We start from the raw sequence: 19,171 nt of genomic DNA, 5'->3' as shown, positions 1-19,171 counted from the left end.
TAAGAATCTCAGTGACTTGTAAAGAATGCTAAGATGAATGAGAACGACCGTGTCAGGACTTGTTTTAAGAGCAGCAACATCTCACACTTTTTTTTTTTTTTTTTTTTTAGTTAAGCTTTAAAGTAGATACGTGAATCATTTATGGGTAAACAGAACAGATGTGACCGCAAAAGGAAATTACTTGCAGTCTATATGACAAAGTTTGCATTGAAACATATCCATGGACACAAGCAGGTGGCGCCAACAGGGCAAGCTGCAGGTGAGATCTGTGGAGAGGCGAGCATGATCAGAGTTTGAATGCATGTTTTTGAAGGCATTAAGAACAACAGAATATTCCAGGCCATGTAATTATATCTATGATTGACTCCAGTAAGGTCAATGCCTGTGTGACAGATCAGGATTAATCACAAAAAGGGAGTCAAATTTTATTGATAGACGAGTTTGAACAAGCAGTGGGAATACAGTCATAACAGTCATGACAAATTCTTGGAAATAAACTGGGCGTGTCGGGAAGAGACTCACAGAAGGACAGGCCATGGGAAAAGTGTGAGGTCATATGTTCAGGATAAAGGTTCACGAAGTTTGATCCAGAATCGAACTACATGGTGGATTAATAGCTTGGATCACTCAAAAGGTTCACTATGTCACTTTTCTGGTGAAGGATCCACTACCTGCTTGGAGAGATTATTGCTTTTCCTGAAATGTTCCACAATCTGGCATCAATTAACGCTTTATTGCAAAAAAAACCCTACTTGCTCTTTTAGCATCACCTATATGTCTTCGTGTAAATAAAGACATGCAGGTGACATACAGGTGGAATGGATCCAGGCAAAGCAAAACATCTCCATGGAGACAAGCGGATAGCAGAAAAGTTACATATTATACCTTTATTTGATCTATTAAAGCAATCCAATAGACTTTAGAACATAATACTTAAGGATGTATCATATAAGGCGGGTTTAGATCAGCAGATAGCGATGATGTATTGTGTGGTCCGATGTGTTGAACTATTTGACGACTATGAGTTCATCCAGGACGGACCGTGAATAACAGCATGAGGCAATGCACAAAGCACTTCAGCGTGTGTGTTAGGGTCATAAGAAATACTAAAGGTCTTTTGGGCTATCAGTACAAATTATACTTCCCCTGGTTTCTTGCACCACAACCTCTTTACTAATACAATTACTCATCTTATTTTTTAAGTTTGTCCACTCTTAGCATTTGTCTTACTTGAGTAATAGTTTTCCGGATACTGTACTTTTAACTCTTAAGACACTTTTAAGACACTTTTATCCATGTACAATTTTTGAAGACTGAATATTTGTGTATCTTGCTTCACGACCTGTATTTATCCATTATTATCATTGCGAGATAGGGCCATTTTATTGCTTATACATTTGCCTGCACATTAGATGGTGTGTTACATTGCAGGCACTCACGTTGTAAATGTCGCCACGCCATCTGCTCTCCACATCCTGCTAAAAAGATGAATAAAAGTCAATTGGATTCTGTTACAAACTCGGTTCAAAATGAAAATATCTTCTCTCTTCATTTAATACAAGATTGACGTGGCAACAAAAGTGGACACAACAATTATTATAACGATTATAAGATTTGAATAAAAGGTAAAAACAGGCACTTCTCATATTTTTATTATAATTTTAATAAGCCTCAAAGCAGGTACACCAATCATTTGTAAACAAGAAATGAACAGATTTGACCAGTATCAGGAAATTTTATTAAATATTTATATAACTGTATTTGTTAATTGTTCAATTCATAATATCAATAGAATATACAGACTATAACCCTCGATAACTCATATCTCTGAGACAATCTACAAATATCTTTTAAAATTAATCATAAGAAAAATCAAATAAAAGATTTTGATTTTGAAAACACAGCCTAGAATTATAATCACGCCCGTTAAGAGAAAAAATGAACAAAATATTACAAATAAAATTACGATAAAAAAAATTAACTCCCTTTATGTAAAAAAAAAAAAAAAAAAAAAAAATTACAACAGTTCACCATTTTAACGACAATAGCAATAATAATAAGAAACAGCCATTTTAAAAAGAAACAGGCCTCTAGACTTAAAGATACTCAACGAACAAAATGTGGTGCGTGTTAAGTGCAAGATCTCGCTCCGTCCGTTGCCGTGGTTACCCAGTATGATGTTGATTTAGTTGCAGATTAGAAATGAAGCAAGCGGGGCCTGGTTGAAAAAGGTATTTGGCCCGTTTTAAGTCAGCCAAAAATACAATATGTTGAAAGCAAATCAACATCAACAAGAAAAAAACCCAAACACTTTTCCAAAAAACACACGTAGAAAGAATCTTGGCGTTTTGTTGCTGTCATTCGCAAAATGTACAAATACTTTTACACAACGAAGATTACTGCAGACAGACCAGAAAAAGCAACACGCACACACTTACGCACATACACACGAAGCAGGAGGGAGCTTAAAGAAGACATATTGTGCTTTTTTTAGCAATAATCTATGGCATTCATGGATCATTACGTTACGTTTGAACATTTTAAAGCGCAATATTGATCTAAAACGACTTAATAAAAGAAACAAGCGCACTGATTTCCGGGAGAGCCGATTCCCGCCTGCCCCTTTACGTCACCACCAACGTCCGTCATCACAACAAAGCACCGCACGCTGTCGACCGCTCCTTTGGATAGTCGCAGATCACGCAGTCGAGCAGCTGATTTTTTGTTAAATTTTTTTGTGCCAAAGCGGCTACGTGGCACTGCCAAATCCTACTTCTATCACAGATTTAAAAAATAAAAGTGGTGGTGGTGAAAACGGGGGTCAGATCGAAGCAATGACATAAAGAGTTATCCACGAATCACTCTAAATACAACTTTGAATGGGTAAATGAGAAACAATAATAATAACATGGCTAAAAACTCTGGTAAAGTTGATTTTGCACAATATGTCGCCTTTAGTTCTGAACAACACGAGGTTAAAAACTATCTCCATAAGAGGGGATACAGAGAGCGTGGCTGGAGAGAGACAAAGTGCAGGCGTGCCGATTGAGTTGTTGATTGGTGCAAGTTCACTGGCCAAAGTCAAACAAAATATGGAGGAGAAGTAGTAGTACAACAACAGAAGTGTAAGAAGGGAGATAGATAGATAGAGGGGAATGGGACGGGGGCAGCCCTTTTGAGTAAAGCGAGATTTGGGGAGGATGAAAATGCGATCACCAAAAACAATATGGCTTTGGGGGAGAAATAGAAGTACTGTCCAGAGACTATAGGTTACAGTGCATTTGTTGATCTAGGAATAATCGTTTTGTTTTTGTTTTTTTTGTTTTCCCAGCGCAACATGTAGTGCATCCCGAGCTGCCATGTGAACAAGCAGCGAGTAATACAGTCACTTAACAGATCCACGGAAAGAAAATGGACGGATAGGGAAAGAAAAAGGTACAGTACAATCATGCAGTTCACGGACAATATCCAAGGAATACAAAAAAAAGCGGCGCACAGGCAACAGTAAGAGGAGAGAGGAGCCCAAAAAAGCTGGAGTTACAATGGTGAGGTTGTGTTGTAATATAATGTATAGTAGTCCTAGGGAATGCTGTCGTCGTGGTGATGGGAATGAGTTGTTGTAGAGCGTGGGAGGAAATTGCACTGGCTTATATCGGATAGCCCTGGTCTGCATGCGTGTCTGGCTCCTGGGGCAAACAGCAGCAGAGGAACACAGTGCAACGACAGGCAAGTTTAAAGGTGCGCTACGGAACTTTTCTTTGCTCGTCTCGATGAGGATGTTATTGCTTTGCGTAGAGTGTTAGCATTATATGTATAGCATTAGTTAACCATCTCTGCGGAGACAAGTAGAGGACGCCGCCAGACCAAGTTACGGGTCGGATTTTTGTAAAGACGAGCTGTAAAAACATGTGTACGGTACTTGAGAAAATACAGATAGATTAGTTTAATGCTATATAGCGGAACATTCCAGGAAAATAAAATAGTAACATCTTCATAGAGACGATAAGGTGGCAGGACCTTCACTAGAAAAGTTGCGTAGTGCTTCTTTAAAGGAATGTCAACTGGGAATGTGTCGCTAACAAAGCCTAGTGTGAAATGAAGGACACGACAATAGAGGCGACAAACTTCAAATCGCCTGATATCGCAAGCAAATGTTCTGAGCCAACGTAATATGCCAAATATTTACATACTAGTTCATAGGCTGATGATGGCACTAATCAAAATAATTTCAATAACGGTGTTAAAATGTGTCAATTAATGCACTAGTAGTTCCTCCTCCTATGCAAAGTTCCTCGCTTCCTATGCCACTTTGGTACGTTTTAGGAATGCATGCATTCATATAGATTTTCATTTCAAAACAAAAAAAAAAGACCCAAAAGAAGAAACAAATACAAATAAACCTCTAAACCCATCAACATTCTGGTAATAACATCAACTGTCCATTTCAAAATCAAGTGTTTGGAAATGCGAATATAAAGCTTGAAAACATACAAAAACATGACGCTAAACTGATTAGAAGAACACCCATTTGATGAATAAACCGAATCAGCAACAAGCACACTAAAAAGAGCTGAAGACCCTTAGAACATATGTACATCCCTATACTGTTAGCCCTCTGATTTTCTGGTTATGGAGTGGGTTACAAGAGAAGTCGGGTTTCTATGGAGGAGGGAGGTCAAGAGGATGGGACTGGCTAATGGAGGATGACAGGTGAGGAAAAGATTACCACTGGATGCAAGAGAAACCAGATTAGCATGTGAGGGGGTATGCACGGTCCCGCCTCAGTCATCCACACAGGACACAGAGCTCTCCTGCAGTCGGAATGGATAGATAAGCACTTAAATGTTCATATGTCTCGCTTGTTTTCGGTTTCTTGATGAGTCGTTCTTTTGTGTTAGCGTGTGGGTGGGGTCAGGGGCATCTTGTTCCAGGACTCTGTTGGTATGCCACGTTTAGAGCTAGAAAAAAATGAACATGCATACAAATATACAATTAAAAGATGAAAAGAACATTTGGCTGAAATGTTAGGAAAATGCTGTTGCAAGTGTAAGATCCTATAAATGCTGCATGTATGTATTTTTGAAGGTCCACCATGTGTTTGTGTCCAAGGAGATGTTATTGTTTTATCTGGGATCTTAAACAGTATGGCATTAAACTTTTCCATCTCCATGTGCGTAGCATTAGCAGGCTACATTACAGATCAGATCTATGGAGAGGTGCACCCAAAAGAATAGAATAGATTTTTCAAAGTACTAATCTCCAATATCTCTACGGTAACAAACAGGTGGCCTCCAGAAGAAAATTTCTATAGTGCACCTTTAAGGAGAAGGTTGTTTCATAAAATTATAACAAGTTTGTAATGCTATTCAAGATTTTGTCTAAAATGTTGGAGGTTCACTTAAAAAAATAAATATGATAGCATTTACAATAGAGATACTGTGGTAAACAATGAACTTAAAAAGTTTTGTAGCATTTAATAATAGATAAATATTGTGATCTTCTTGTCTTTTTGGTGACAAAGGACCAATATTGTACTAAAAGATTACCCAATGTAAACTGCCAGCCCTATATCCTGTTAACACATAAGACACTTCTAGAGACTTGACTGCAGGCACATCTTTGTCTGAGGCAGAGTGACATCTAGTGGCCTTCTTTCACTCAACATCTTTTTTACATTTAGAGCCTGTCCTACCTGTACTTTGTGGACTCTGTGGACTCTGTACCTGGGAGCCTCAGGACCCTTGGTAGTTCTCCTGGAAACGAGCCGTTTCTTCAAAGATCAGCTCCTTCAGCCTCTCCTTGGGAAGGTCATCCAGCTCCATGGAGAAAGTGAAGGGTTCCTCTGCCACCGGCTACAAGCACAAATACACTTTTTTACAACCAAAACTGTGACATTTTACCTCAAGTGCTATCAGCCTACACATGACTTGAGAATTAAAAGGCGCTCTACCTGATTTTTACCATCTTAAAATTAACTAGTTTTGTTTTTCACACTTTTAACAGTTTACAGTCATTTCTCACTTACCTTATCCATTCCAAGCACCCTAATTATTCACTGCGGTTAGTTTATAAGCACTTTTCACAATTTTCAGAGACCAGTGTGGAGTTTTGTGGGGCTAACAAGAATTAGCATGCTAACAGTGCATTCCTGATTATCGGACAATAAAACACTTTCTAATTAGATGCAGACAGAACACAGTTATTTCGACCTCGAGACAAATTTTTCTCAAATACATGAAATACAACGGAATTAAGCAACCTAGCACATAGCAGCATGGCTTAAAGATGAGAAATAGTTGCCTGAGCATTCACATAATAAATATTAATAAAGAATACTTCCAGGTTAGTTCCAGGGGTGTAATGACGAACTACTGAGTCATTGTTCCGTCATAGTTGTATATTAAGAATACAAAAACAATGACAGAATCCAGAGTGTCATTGTGATGTCACCCCTCCTTTTTATTGTAAACTACCTCATCTGTTGGATCATAGTACTGCTCCAAATAAGGATGTGCCAGTGCCTCCTCAACAGTGATGCGCTTGTTGGGGTTAAAGGTCAACATGCGGCCAAGGAGGTCCAGAGCTGTTTGGGTTAAAAAAAACAAAAAACACATTAGGCTCATGTTTTGTGGGTGGAATTAGTTATAGAAATGCAAATAAATTGTCACCATACCTTTGGAGTCAGCCTTGTAGAAGAGTTTCTCCCAGGGGATCTTGGGCTTTTCGGGCAGGGACTGCAGATAACTCCGGGCCTTCATGTTGATGATGCAGTTCAAATCTTCTTGGGATGGTGATCCGAGAACACCTGTAAAAACACATTACACATTTATATCAGTCTACAGCACATTTTCAGTATCTCCATTAGACTCATCTTACTCCTGAGTACCGTACTTTACTATAATTTACACTGGTTATCCCCTGCAGAAAAGGTGTGCTAGGTTGCCTTGTGGCGACCCAAAAACTGAACATTACTGAAATTATGCCCACTCTGAGGCATTTTATCAAAATAATAAATAAAAAATCTACAGATCTACAGAAGGCAGCAGGCCCCAAGATGAACAGGAAAAATACTGTTTAAATACATAAATAAATTAAGCTTTTATGGAGAGTTTTTTCCCCCAATTCAAACTCTTTAATATTTTGTTTTAAGCTGCTTTGGGAACCATTCTAATTTCTGAAACCCATGGAAACTAAATAAAGAAGGTAATGCTGTTGAAGAAATCTGTCTTGTCATTTCCCTTGCACATTTGTGGCCAACAGTGTGTGGAAGTCATGTTTTGTCTTGCTTAGAAAACAGGAAGAAGCTGATCCTTTCTAGAAAGTTCCAACTTGGGGTTAGCACCAAAATCGATGCTGTGCCAATAAAAACAATGCAGGGCTGAGTGGCGACTAATGAATAAGGTCTTTTAATGGCTTTACAGTGCTTAATTCCCCCCCCCCCCCCCATCTCCTTCTGGTACCACTCTAAAATTCATATTGACAATCTGTCCTAAGCCGCACATTAAGTAACATACCCAGTATGTGATTGAGCTGGTCCAAGTAGTGTTTCCCGGGGAAGATGGGTTTGTTGGACAACATCTCAGCCAGGATGCAACCCACAGACCAAATATCAATGGATTTTGAGTAGCCCTGAAACAAAATATATGGTTGCTAATGGAAAAGCAAAAACGGTTTCATAATAAATGTGATTGTTTAGTTTGTGTTTGAATACCTTTGAGTTGAGCATAATCTCTGGAGCTCTGTACCAACGCGTAGCCACATATTCGGTCAGAAAACCTGTGTGATCATGTTCAGGATCTGCTATCCTAGCCAAGCCAAAGTCACAAATCTGAGAAGACAAATATAGATTCATGAGATTTATGGGTTGTTTTTTGTGTTAAATTCTGATATAAGAATAAGAATGCATTAACATTTGAATGGGATGGGTAACTAGAAGTGGGTAAAGGCTTGTCAAAAGTATCAAAAATCTGATACTAATCAATACTAAAGCTAGTATCAAAACTAGATACTCATTTGGGCAGGTCAAAAAGTCACATTCGCAGGACAGAAATGAACCTTTCCTGAATAGTTTTATAATGATCTTGAGCTTTATCAGCATAAGACCACGTAACTAGCAGGCCTATGTGCTCACGTACCTGATATAAGACGACATGGTAATATGAAAGAAAGTACTATTATTTAATGTCGAATCACATCCTATTGTCTAAAGGAAGAGTTCAATAGAGTTTTTTTCCCCCTTTAATTATCGGAATCAATACTGAGTGCTGAGTCTATTCCTTAGTATCAAAATAGAGTTTGAAATTTTGTATCGTGACAAGACTAGTCCCAATCTTGACGTGGGGTGTGCGCAAGTGTGAACCATCCATATTTACAGTGGGAATAACCAAAGGATTTACTGAATTAAGCGTGCATCATCACTGTGAAATATTTATCAAGTACAAGTAAAACCCAAGTATTGTGCACAAAAAGTCATAACTGTGTAATTACGATTCATAGTACTTGAAGGGCAAATGTAACTTGAGGCAAACCAGTAGCAGCTGAACAAAAGAAATGCACTTTGAGGAATGTGAGTGTGAGCGACTATACTATGTGCCTGCTTTGTTTCCACATGATCACCTAATCCTGGGACTGTTTACGGCTCCAGGTCACACCAACCCAGAAAAAAGCAACTTAAAGGGCCCATATTATGCTATTTTCTGATCTATGTTATAATGACTTTTCCTCATCATATACATACATACACAGAGCAGTGTTTGGTTTATTCACACATGTTTAACCCGCAAATTTAGTTCTTCTCTCAAATAGAAAACACCTTGTGATGTCAAGTGGTAATACAGAAAGTGTTTTGCTGTGTTTTTAAACTCCACACACCTTCACTAGAATCATTTGGATAATTTCAGCCCTGGAATTTCCAAACTCTACTAAACAAAAAGGTAAAATGTAGTCGTAAACTTGAAAACAACAACTTAGAAAGTAAAACAGCACTATATCCTACTCAACCCAAGAATGTCAATTCAACACACATATTCAACATTCCTGAAATTTTCACTTTAATATGTTAGACGTGTTTTTTATGTTTTCACCCAGCTGACCATTTTCATATGCACAAAAATTAAATATTCAATTTTAGCTTAATTGAATGGAAGCCTTTGTGAAGAATTTGTGACCATGTTTGCAACTGCTGTGCCTATCCACATGAAGCAAAGATATTCACCATAAATCAGGTCAAAACAACAACAAATCCTACGACAGGATTCTTAGTTTCCAGCTCAATTTTAAACTTGCCTCTAAAATGCTGTGATGTCACTAGGCCTGGCACAATATTGAAATCTTATGTCATGATTATCATGGACAAAATAATTGTATATAATGATTATATCATGATAAGTTTGATATTAATAATTATAATTTTAATATTATGAGCAGATTCCATATTTGAACACAGAATTGCACTTTGTTATAAAGTGAAAACAACATCAGCGATCATCAGGGATACGTTGCTTTTTTCTGCACATTCTGGTGATATGACGATTATCTTTGTGGAACATTTTATATAATCGTGATATCGCCAACAAACAATTATTGTCTACCCTTTTAATCACAATAAAGGTTACTATTGTTTATTGTCCCATCACTAGATGTCACATGAACACAACCCATCACCTTTCAGACATAATTTACCTCATTGATACAAGATGTACACTCAACATTAGTGTATTATTTTGCTGTATTTTTGGTACCATTACAGTGTTATAGCATGTTTTTGGGGCTTCACCTTTAGGTCACAGGTGGTGTTGATGAGCAGGTTGGAGGGCTTGAGATCGCGGTGCAGCACATTAGCAGAGTGGATGTACTTGAGGCCCCGCAGGATCTGGTACAGGAAGTAGCAGACGTGGTCGTTGCTCAGTCTCTGACTCTTCAGCAGCTTGTACAGGTCGGTCTCCATCAAAGTCTGCACGATGTAGCTGGACGGCACTTTGGGTTAAGGATCACTGGTTTATCACTGTAAAAAATTTGACTTGGTATTATGAGGAAAAAAAGAAAATCATTTTTAATCATAGGAGAGATTCGGTCTTTTCTAATTTGATAATCTGCTAATATGTCCGTTAATCAATTGATTTTTAGAGACTTGGAAAACAAAACAAAATTTGGATAGATCAATATATTTTTGATTGTATATCAGTCCATTGTTGTATCTTTATATTTATTTTTGAGTGGTTTCAATCTTCTGGTTACAAGAAGAAATAACTGTTACGTTTTCACATAAATTATTAATATATATTGTAAGCGGCCTACATTTGAAAGAGATGCGAGCTAACCTGCAAATGACCACTCCTAACATACAGTATGACATAAGACATACAAACCAAAATAGTTTCTTCTCAAAAAAAGGGAATTCTAAATCTTCTCTGCCTGTTGACAGAGCAGTGAAAGGAGACGAGGCCAGGACAATGGACATTTTTAACAAATAACTGACCTGCTGTGTCTACTCTGTACTGATAGTTGCCTTGTAAACCACTACAACAGTGGTTAAAGGCGACTGACTGTCCAAGAAATACTAAATGCTTAATAACACAAATAAATACAAAATACACAGGTTGCATTCGAGAATTTGATTATGTCATATTTTCCGATGGAGAAGAGGGGCCTGGATTACTCTATGGGAGATTTGCAATTTTTTAGAGAAATACCAAATATCTCCACAACTACTGAACCTCATCATGATTTGTTATAATAATCTTATGTCTTAAAATAATTTAAACTGATAACAATCACATCCTTGAGGTTGAATTGAGGCATCACATTCTGAGGCGATTATGAAAAGATAATATCACTTTTGTATATTTATGCTGAAAGACAGGCACCCAAAGCCAGATCTTCCTCTAAGCAGACTACACAAGTTGTGCAGGGCCCCGCAGCTGCGAAGGGCCCCGTCTTCCGAGTCCCGATAGCTTTATCATTGATGTCTGTCTGTTAATCTACTTGTAGTCACAACAAAACAGGGCTCTAGTTTGCGCCTCTGCGTAAATATCACTTTCTAATTGGTTAAACGTGTTTGTACAAGACGGCACACTGCCTCGACCCCTCCCTCCTCCTGTGCTAATAAACACATCTCAGCGACAGCATGAGGACAACATGATGTGAATTTACTTTCTTGACTTCACCTCATGCTAAAAATTCTGCAACTTTAGGCTGTGATAAGTAACTGTTGAGAATAAAAGAAGCTTCCTTTGCTTTTGCTGGACAAGAGAATGACCCGTGAATGAGCCACAAATGCGCTCATTTTTTTGTGCATAATTAATGAGTTGTGCTAATTTATTTGTACATTTGCGTGCACATTATACATAAATTCATATGTTTAATGACGCACTAATTATTTGTCCATTCATTTTTCTTGCATTTATTCAATGCAAATAATGTCATGAATTGGAACTAAAGTGAAAGTTTTCATGGCAGTGTAATCACATTATGGTTAGCTTATAAAATGTATAATAAATAAATCGTAAGTAAGTGTTATGTTGAAGTATTAATTTGTAGACCGTCCTAAAGCATATTTAGGGGCCTAGGGTGACACTAGTATTGAATTTATAATACAGATCCATAAATGTTATCACGCTTTAACCAATTGCAATACATTTAATGCATTAAAACAGGATAAATGTCTATAATATTTCAAAATTTTCCTCCATTTGATCACCATTACAGTATTTTAACCCATTTGTTGTGGTTGTTGGTGTTCTCAGCCTCTATAAATGCCTTTGTGCTTCACTGCATGTCTGATGTGGGTATTACAGATACATTTAGTGCAGTCTGTGCAGATGATGATCTTTGCATTATGTTTTCGTGTGAATAATCTATAGTTTAGCCAGAGTGGCATTGAAGTGGCGGGGGGCCCAAAACCAAATTTGCTTAGGGTCACCTGACAGTTAAACAGGTTGTGTTATTTGTGTAGACATAGCAATATTTACAGAGATATTAATAGATAAAATGGGTCAACAAATCTGCAATCTGTCAGTTAAAATGCAAATTACACCATTCTGCTCTTCTGCTCAGTTTTGAACATTAAGGAATCTAGAATGTTGTGATCTCATGTGAATGCAACCTATAGATGATAATGTTGATAAAACTGTTAGTACTAAATAAAATATGTGTAAACCTATATAGTAATCATGTTCTGTGAGTCTACTGGTTCATAAAAGGATACACATCTCTCATGTTGTCAATGTGCCGTGCCCTGAGGATGTCATTGATGCCAATGATGTTCTCATGGTGGAAACGCAGCAGGATCTTGATCTCTCTCAAAGTGCGCTGGCAGTATGTCTGGTGCTCAAAGGGGCTGATCTTTTTGATGGCTACGCGCTGGTTCGTCAGGTTGTCCATGGCAGAGCTGTGTAGGGAGGAACAAGCAAGAAACAGGGCTCATATTACATGGTGCACTCTTCACTCCATACTGTTGATATCAGAAAATGGGCAGACACTGGGCTCACTAAGGGCGTTGCAGATTGTTGCTTCTGCCAAGATGCAGTGAAACTAGTTTTGTAGTTATTAAGGAGAATGGATGAGAACACAGGAGAGATACAGTCTGCCACATTATGTAAGGTTTGGTTTTGTGGGCTCATTTTACTTCCCCTTTAAAAGTGCAGTGCCCATAGGAAAAAGTACTACAACTTTATTGAAGTACAGGGAGTTCAACAGTTATTTCTGACAGGTTTACAGGTAGCTGTGAGGGTATGGATAAGGCTTCATAATGGGATTTAATCCTGGGCATGCCGTGCTCTACACAGACTAAAGTTTTCCGTCCAAATAATTATGACAGTGACTATGTAACAACAGGACGTGTTCACACACGGCCGCAGATGACAGAGACAGATAGAGACAGATAGAGACAGATAGAGACAGATAGAGACAGATAGAGACAGACATAGAGAAAGGCCTCGCTTCATCTGCAGCGACTTTTCACACAATCTAGATTTTAGACACAAAATTCACACCACTAGAGATTATTGCATTCTTATTGGTCAGCACCAGTGACTGTTATGTTGCACGACGTGAGCAGGAGAATTAACGGCTTTATGCAAAACCGTGCTTTGCAAACGAGGCTGTGAGGAATCAGCATCGATCTTGTTTCCTGTAAACCCAAAGCCACGCCTGTAGTCAGATAACCAGATTTACTCCAGCCACTGCTTATACACTGTGAAATACTGTCCACCCTTATAGTACACATGAAGTACACTCCTGACATGTGTTTTACCTTATAGTGCCCCTGTAACATTTGCTCTTTTAGTATTTGTGCAGATATCTACTACGGCCACAAAAACAACCACTTACCACACCATCCCGTAAGCCCCCTCTCCGATGTACGACAGGTTGGTGTAGCGGGGACCCACGTCAAAAATCTGGCCCTTAACAGTCTCGCAAACAGGTTTGTTTCCCGCAGCTCCAGGGGCCCCGTCCTGCGCCACGGTGCCCGCGTCGGCAGCAGCGCTGTTGGAGCCTGCGGCCCCCACCGTCGCTGTGCTGCTCGGATCCGCCATTCTTCCTCTCGCTTCTCACCGAGGACCTCTGCCGCTCTTACCGGAGTCACCGTCCCTGAGGGCGATCAGACAGCTGCTGCTGGACGAGAGGAGGTGCTTCGATGGGCCTTTATTTTCCCGACACACGAATAAAGTGGATTTTCTACGTAAGCGCGGATTTGGTTGCAGCAACGAGCGTAAATGCGCGTGCCACACTACGGTAACAGTGGTGCGTTAGATTTGGTTATTAGCGTGACTTGTTAGGGCGGTGTCACGTCATTAGACCACGCCGCCGCCTATTCACCCACTTACAACAGCAAAACATGAGCAAAACAAGCGCAGCCTACACGATAAACATGCAGAGAGCATGAGTGGGCGTGTCAAAACGTCTTAGATGTTTGAGGAAGACTTCATAAAACAAGAAAACACAAATGGACTTTATACAAATGATGGCCACAACAGGAAACAGAAAAAGAAAGTTGGATTATGTTTAATCAGTTTTCAGCGTAGGCTACCTGAAAGAATAGGTCTGCCTGTTGATTGAAATGTATTTATTTATTTAAAAAAATATATATGTGTGTATTTAGATTGGAATATTATTATATTTAAAGGTCCACAATTATTTATTACTTTGGGCAGTCTTTTTTATACTGTATTTGACTTTCTTCAAGTTCAAATTTACCTACTATGAGAAGCCCTTGGAGGCCATTCATGTTATGGGGTCTTTACTGCCCCCTAGGAGCTTCAACTCGTCACTGCAGATATAGTGACCCCTCTGCATCATGCCCATGGAAGGGATCATGCTCCTGTAAATGCTGTTAAACACACAACATATTCTTTGGACTAGACTTTAGATCCGTATAGACCTTATTGAACTATAGACCTAACAAAGTGACATAGAGAGACGGGGAGACGCACAAGTATCCTACATGTTCACCATTTTGCCTACTATATTATATTTATATTTTATTTCAGATATTGTCAGTAACGTTCATCGGTGGTGTTGCTAGCCACGCCCCACGCGGCTTACGTCATGACGCTGCGTCCCGTGCACTTCCTGGTTGAAGTGCTCTCTGCTCTGCTGCTTCACTGTGGGCTGGGCAGATTATTGATTCATTTTTGGTCCCAGGAATGATCCACTCGTCACTGCGGCGGTACTGGATCGGCCACATTCGTCTAGCACTCACGCTTTTCGGACTGTCGCGTCAGATTTGCACGCTGGGAATTAGGTATGCTTTATTATTGATTTTAAGGAAACCTAGCAACACTGCTTAGTTAATCATGATCATTTTGGTCCATGTTTCTTCAAAATTGTCAATAAACTAGAAATGTTGTTAACTTGAAATTGCCAATGTCTGTAAAAGGTTTAAATATGCTCTCAGTAAAAATGCATGTTTTAAGATATATTTCAGCAATGAAAAAAAATGAAATGAAATTAAGGCATGAAAGATAATTAAAATGCCAAAAACATCTCCACTGAGACAACCCCAACCAGAAAATTACACAGTGCACCATTAAAACTGCATACCAAAACAGCAAATTCTGTATTTCTTTCTTTTTGTCAGTGTTATCAACTGCAAAACTACTCTCAATCTCAATTTTGTGTTGTTTTTTTTTTTTTTTTTTCTTTTTTTTTTGCAGACCATCAGCCGCCTCGTGCGCACTTAACAATCATTTCAGAGATTATCAGTTCTCTTCTACCCTGAGATATCACTATTACAGCACTGGAGAACCAGTCATGACATCCTCAGGTGTGCTCCATGTTAAATCCAGATGCCCCCAGTACCCAGGGTCCCAGGTAAAGCGATGCCCTGTGCCAGATGACAAGGTGGAGTGGAGTCAGAACTGGCCTGAGTACAGCCCTGTCAGTCACACCGATCCAGCTGTCACCAAAAAGCCAAAATGGGCAGACCCTGAAATTGGGTAAGATACTAAAATTTCAAACTCGATTTTGATACTGAGGAATAGACTTGATACTCAATACCGATTTCGATATCACAATGATAATTAAAAACACTGTTTCTTTACACAATAGAATGCCATTTTCAACCTGAAATCATAGTACTTTCTTTTATATTACCACGTAGCCTTATATCCATGTAATCCCTCAGTTGTCCATGTTTGTTCCATAGTGGTCCGTAGGTATCTTATGTGGTCTTATACGTGTTTTGATACAGTGCAAGCTAATTTCTGATACCTACTCAAATGAGTAGTTTCTAGTTTCGAGACTAGTTTTAGTATGTATTAGTATATGATTTTAAATACTTTTGACGACCCTAGGACAAAGATGGATTACATTGCCTGCATGCTATGTTATACAAGTCAGTCCAGTTTCCTTGATTGAGTTGTATTTACTCATTTGCAGTAAGTTTTCTGTAAAGTTCAATGCCTTGGATGGCGAAGTTGACCGCACAAGTTTTGAAGGCAACTACAGAGTGGAAAATGGAAAGCCTCTGTGAGTATACGTCCCCACAATGTATACTACTCAAAGTGTTCTAGCTATATTTGTTCAACTTCAACCTTAGCCCTGTTGTGAAATCCAGCGATAGGTTGGGACTACGTGTGCCATTGTAAGGAGTGTTGGTCTGTCTTCTGTCATAATTTATAGTTAATAACTCAGAGTCAACAGAAAAGTAATATAGCTGATTTATAGGCCTAACATGCAACATAAAATTTTTAATTCAGAGTCAATCATGATAATCCCAAATTTAGTAATTACTTAGTATCTATAGTTATACAGATGTTAAATATTCAACCTTTTGCAGTGCTAGTTACTTGTCAGTGCAAATAATATACAGGTTGAGCACAAAAAATAAATATAGTAATTCTTGTTTAACTATATATATTTCTTTCTTCAGAAACCCCAGGGGGCGCACAGGAGTAACAGGTAGAGGTCTGCTTGGACGTTGGGGGCCAAATCACGCGGCGGACCCCATCGTCACTAGGTAACTGGTGACTAGAATATTTTACAAAATGTTTTATTCTGAATGTCTAATCTGACTGTTTGGCAGATGGAAAATGGATAAAAAAGGAGCCAAGATGCCACATGCAGTTTCTAAACGTCCCATTCTGCAGTTTGTGTCAATTAAGAGGAAGGACTGTGGAGAGTGGGCCATACCTGGGGTTTGTGATTTCACTTCAGTAGACACTTTAAAGGTCCTATATTTCACAAAGTTGATTCTTGTGAGCTTTAAGCCATGTTATAATGGTGTTACCTCATCAATAACACATCAAGAGTTGTGTTTGTTTCATGCAATCAAGTCATCTTTCATTATTAGTCTGTTTACATCTCCATAGCTCAAAATGCTCTGTTCCACCTTGTGATGTCATGTAGTGGTACTTTTAAAGTTAACAGATACCTTTTACCCTTAGTTCAGTAGAGATTGGCAATTCCAGGGCTAAAATCATCCAAATGTTTCTAGTGAAGGTGTGTGGAGTTTAAAAACACCACAGTAGACCACTTCCTGTATTACCACTTAATGACATCACAAGGTGGAACAGAGTGTTTTCCATTTGAGAGAACAGAAAAATTCAGCCTAAATACGCAGGATTTGTTTGTTAAACATGTGTGAATGAAACAAAACACACATTTACTTAAGAGGCCTGGATTATTTTAACTTGTTTTTCAATAAGCTATATGCTTATTTCAAGTTGGATAATCAGCCAGTGTAGTATTATTAAGTTACTATTTAAGTCCAAATTTATCCCTGCTGTTAAATTGGTCTGAACTTTGACGAAAAATAAAATTATTGAACATTCTCTGAAATACATGTAAAATCAAATGTCCCCCCAATCATTCCTATCCTCTTGTTATATTCAAATCATTTAGAACTTATGTCTTTATTCTGTCAGGTTTGTGACATTTTAAATGTGTTGTTTCTACAGGGTATGGTAGACCCAGGGGAACAAATTTCCCTCACACTGCAGCGGGAATTCTCAGAAGAAGCTTTAAACTCCCTTGCAATGTCGGCATCGGACAAGACGAAACTGCATGCGCGTATAACCAATCTCTTTAAGTCACCTGGGATTGAGGTGAACTAACTCTTAATAAAACATGCTACGACCTAATAAAGTTAATTAAAAGTTGCTTAAAATAGTTTTTTGCTTTTTCAGGTGTATAAAGGGTATGTAGATGATCCAAGAAACACTGACAATGCTTGGATGGAAACGGTGGCGGTCAACTTTCATGATGAGTCAGGTACTACAAAAATGGCACAAATTAAATAATAAAAAGATAAACAAGATATTCATACAATAGATTGATTAAAAATAAACAAACATGAAACTTAATTATTCTCTTGCATTTATTTAATTTACAGCTGTTTCTATTCCTCCAAAGTTATCTTTGCATTCTAAACATGCATTCTTACTGTGAGGAGTGTCACCTCTCCACAGATCTGACTTGTAACTTGTCCTGATGGCATCATCTGCATGTCTCCATCCTAGGATAATTGTAATGTTATATTGGGTAGGGCTGCAACAATATATCAACTAACCATGGCTAGTCATCATGAATATAAAAAAATCATAGTCATGTTTTGATCATCGCAAATCTTATCTGGAAAAATCCGAAAAGACCTTTACAAGAACAGTGACATAAATAACCTTCATTCACCATATTTCAGCCTTTCTTTGGTTGATGATGTATTTCAAAAGTCTCATTAAACAATACAAATAATTATTTAACTTGTAAAATTAAAAAAAAAAAGAATCATTGACTAGTCGACTACAAAAAAATAATTAGTTGCAGCCATAATACTGTGTAATATATTCCAGGCAAAGCAATAATATCTCCATGGAGACAAGCAGAACAGTTACATATGTATCTTTAGGTCCTACTGATAGATAAATATGAAGTGCTACTTCAAGAGCTATTTTTTGTGTTTTGTAGGTGATAGTGTGAGTGAGCTGCCACTGCAGGCGGGGGATGATGCCGGACAAGTGCAGTGGGTGGATGTTGACTCGTCCTTCCCACTCTATGCCAGCCATTCTTCTTTCCTGGAGCGAGTGGCCAAAGAGAGGAGTGCTCACTGGTAGCTGATTTAGTTGAATTTAAATTTAACCAAAATAATGTGTTGAAATCATGTAAGTATTCATCTCTTAATGAAGTTTCATTAATTCAAGTTACAATTACAAGTTCATTTGCACTGACTAAATGAACTTGACTTGGTGGCTGCTAAACCACATTTCAGTATGGAAGAACTGTTTATTTGTTTTTTGTTTTTTTTTGTTTTTTACCAAGCATGCAATTTATTTTCTAATTTGTTAAATTAGGATTTTTTTTTTTTCATTTACATTTACCAGTGCATTATACAAGTGCTGATCGTAAATAATTTGCTCTGATGCAGCTATAGCCTATCAATCACAATGTATAATATTCAGAAGAAGACCTAACTGTCATACTGTGTATGATTATCAGTCAAATTGCAAGCTTTATTGAGCACTTAAGCTATATTTTATTTCACATCTCTGTACATCCGCCGCTCTGATGCATGTCATGAATCCAGCCAAAAAATGTTTTGCACTGAATGTATAGCATAAATATCTTGCCATATACCTCTGATTTTGAATCTGAAATAAATGTTTGTCTAAATTTGAGTAAAATGCATTATTTATAAGCTGCTTAAGTTGGGTGCACTATGTATCTTTTCTGTTGG

The 19,171-nt window shown here is 38.2% G+C and overlaps 2 protein-coding genes across 2 annotated transcripts; one reads left to right on the top strand and one right to left on the bottom strand.

Moving 5' to 3' along the window:
* Positions 1-1,645: 1,645 nt before the first annotated feature.
* On the bottom strand, positions 1,646-13,812 carry mapk3 (mitogen-activated protein kinase 3). The gene is made up of 9 exons (XM_033971855.2): positions 13,330-13,812; positions 12,206-12,388; positions 9,776-9,965; positions 7,712-7,828; positions 7,515-7,629; positions 6,674-6,805; positions 6,474-6,583; positions 5,724-5,852; positions 1,646-4,958 (listed from the first exon to the last, which is right to left on the bottom strand). The coding sequence occupies exons 1-8, from the start codon at positions 13,533-13,535 to the stop codon at positions 5,733-5,735; spliced, it is 1,173 nt and encodes a 390-aa protein (XP_033827746.1). The 5' UTR covers positions 13,536-13,812; the 3' UTR covers positions 1,646-4,958; positions 5,724-5,732.
* Positions 13,813-14,571: 759 nt separating this feature from the next.
* On the top strand, positions 14,572-19,111 carry nudt9 (nudix (nucleoside diphosphate linked moiety X)-type motif 9). Its single transcript, XM_033971857.2, has 8 exons — positions 14,572-14,743; positions 15,156-15,437; positions 15,880-15,969; positions 16,373-16,459; positions 16,526-16,637; positions 17,400-17,546; positions 17,628-17,712; positions 18,406-19,111. Exons 1-8 carry the CDS (start codon positions 14,646-14,648, stop codon positions 18,549-18,551), a joined length of 1,047 nt encoding a protein of 348 aa, XP_033827748.1. The 5' UTR covers positions 14,572-14,645; the 3' UTR covers positions 18,552-19,111.
* Positions 19,112-19,171: the final 60 nt, after the last annotated feature.

This window comes from Periophthalmus magnuspinnatus, chromosome 8, assembly GCF_009829125.3.
Source record: "Periophthalmus magnuspinnatus isolate fPerMag1 chromosome 8, fPerMag1.2.pri, whole genome shotgun sequence".
Classification (NCBI taxonomy): Eukaryota; Metazoa; Chordata; class Actinopteri; order Gobiiformes; family Gobiidae; genus Periophthalmus; species Periophthalmus magnuspinnatus.
The sequence above is the reverse complement of the archived record's forward strand: the minus strand, read 5'-3'. Positions and strand labels throughout refer to the sequence as shown.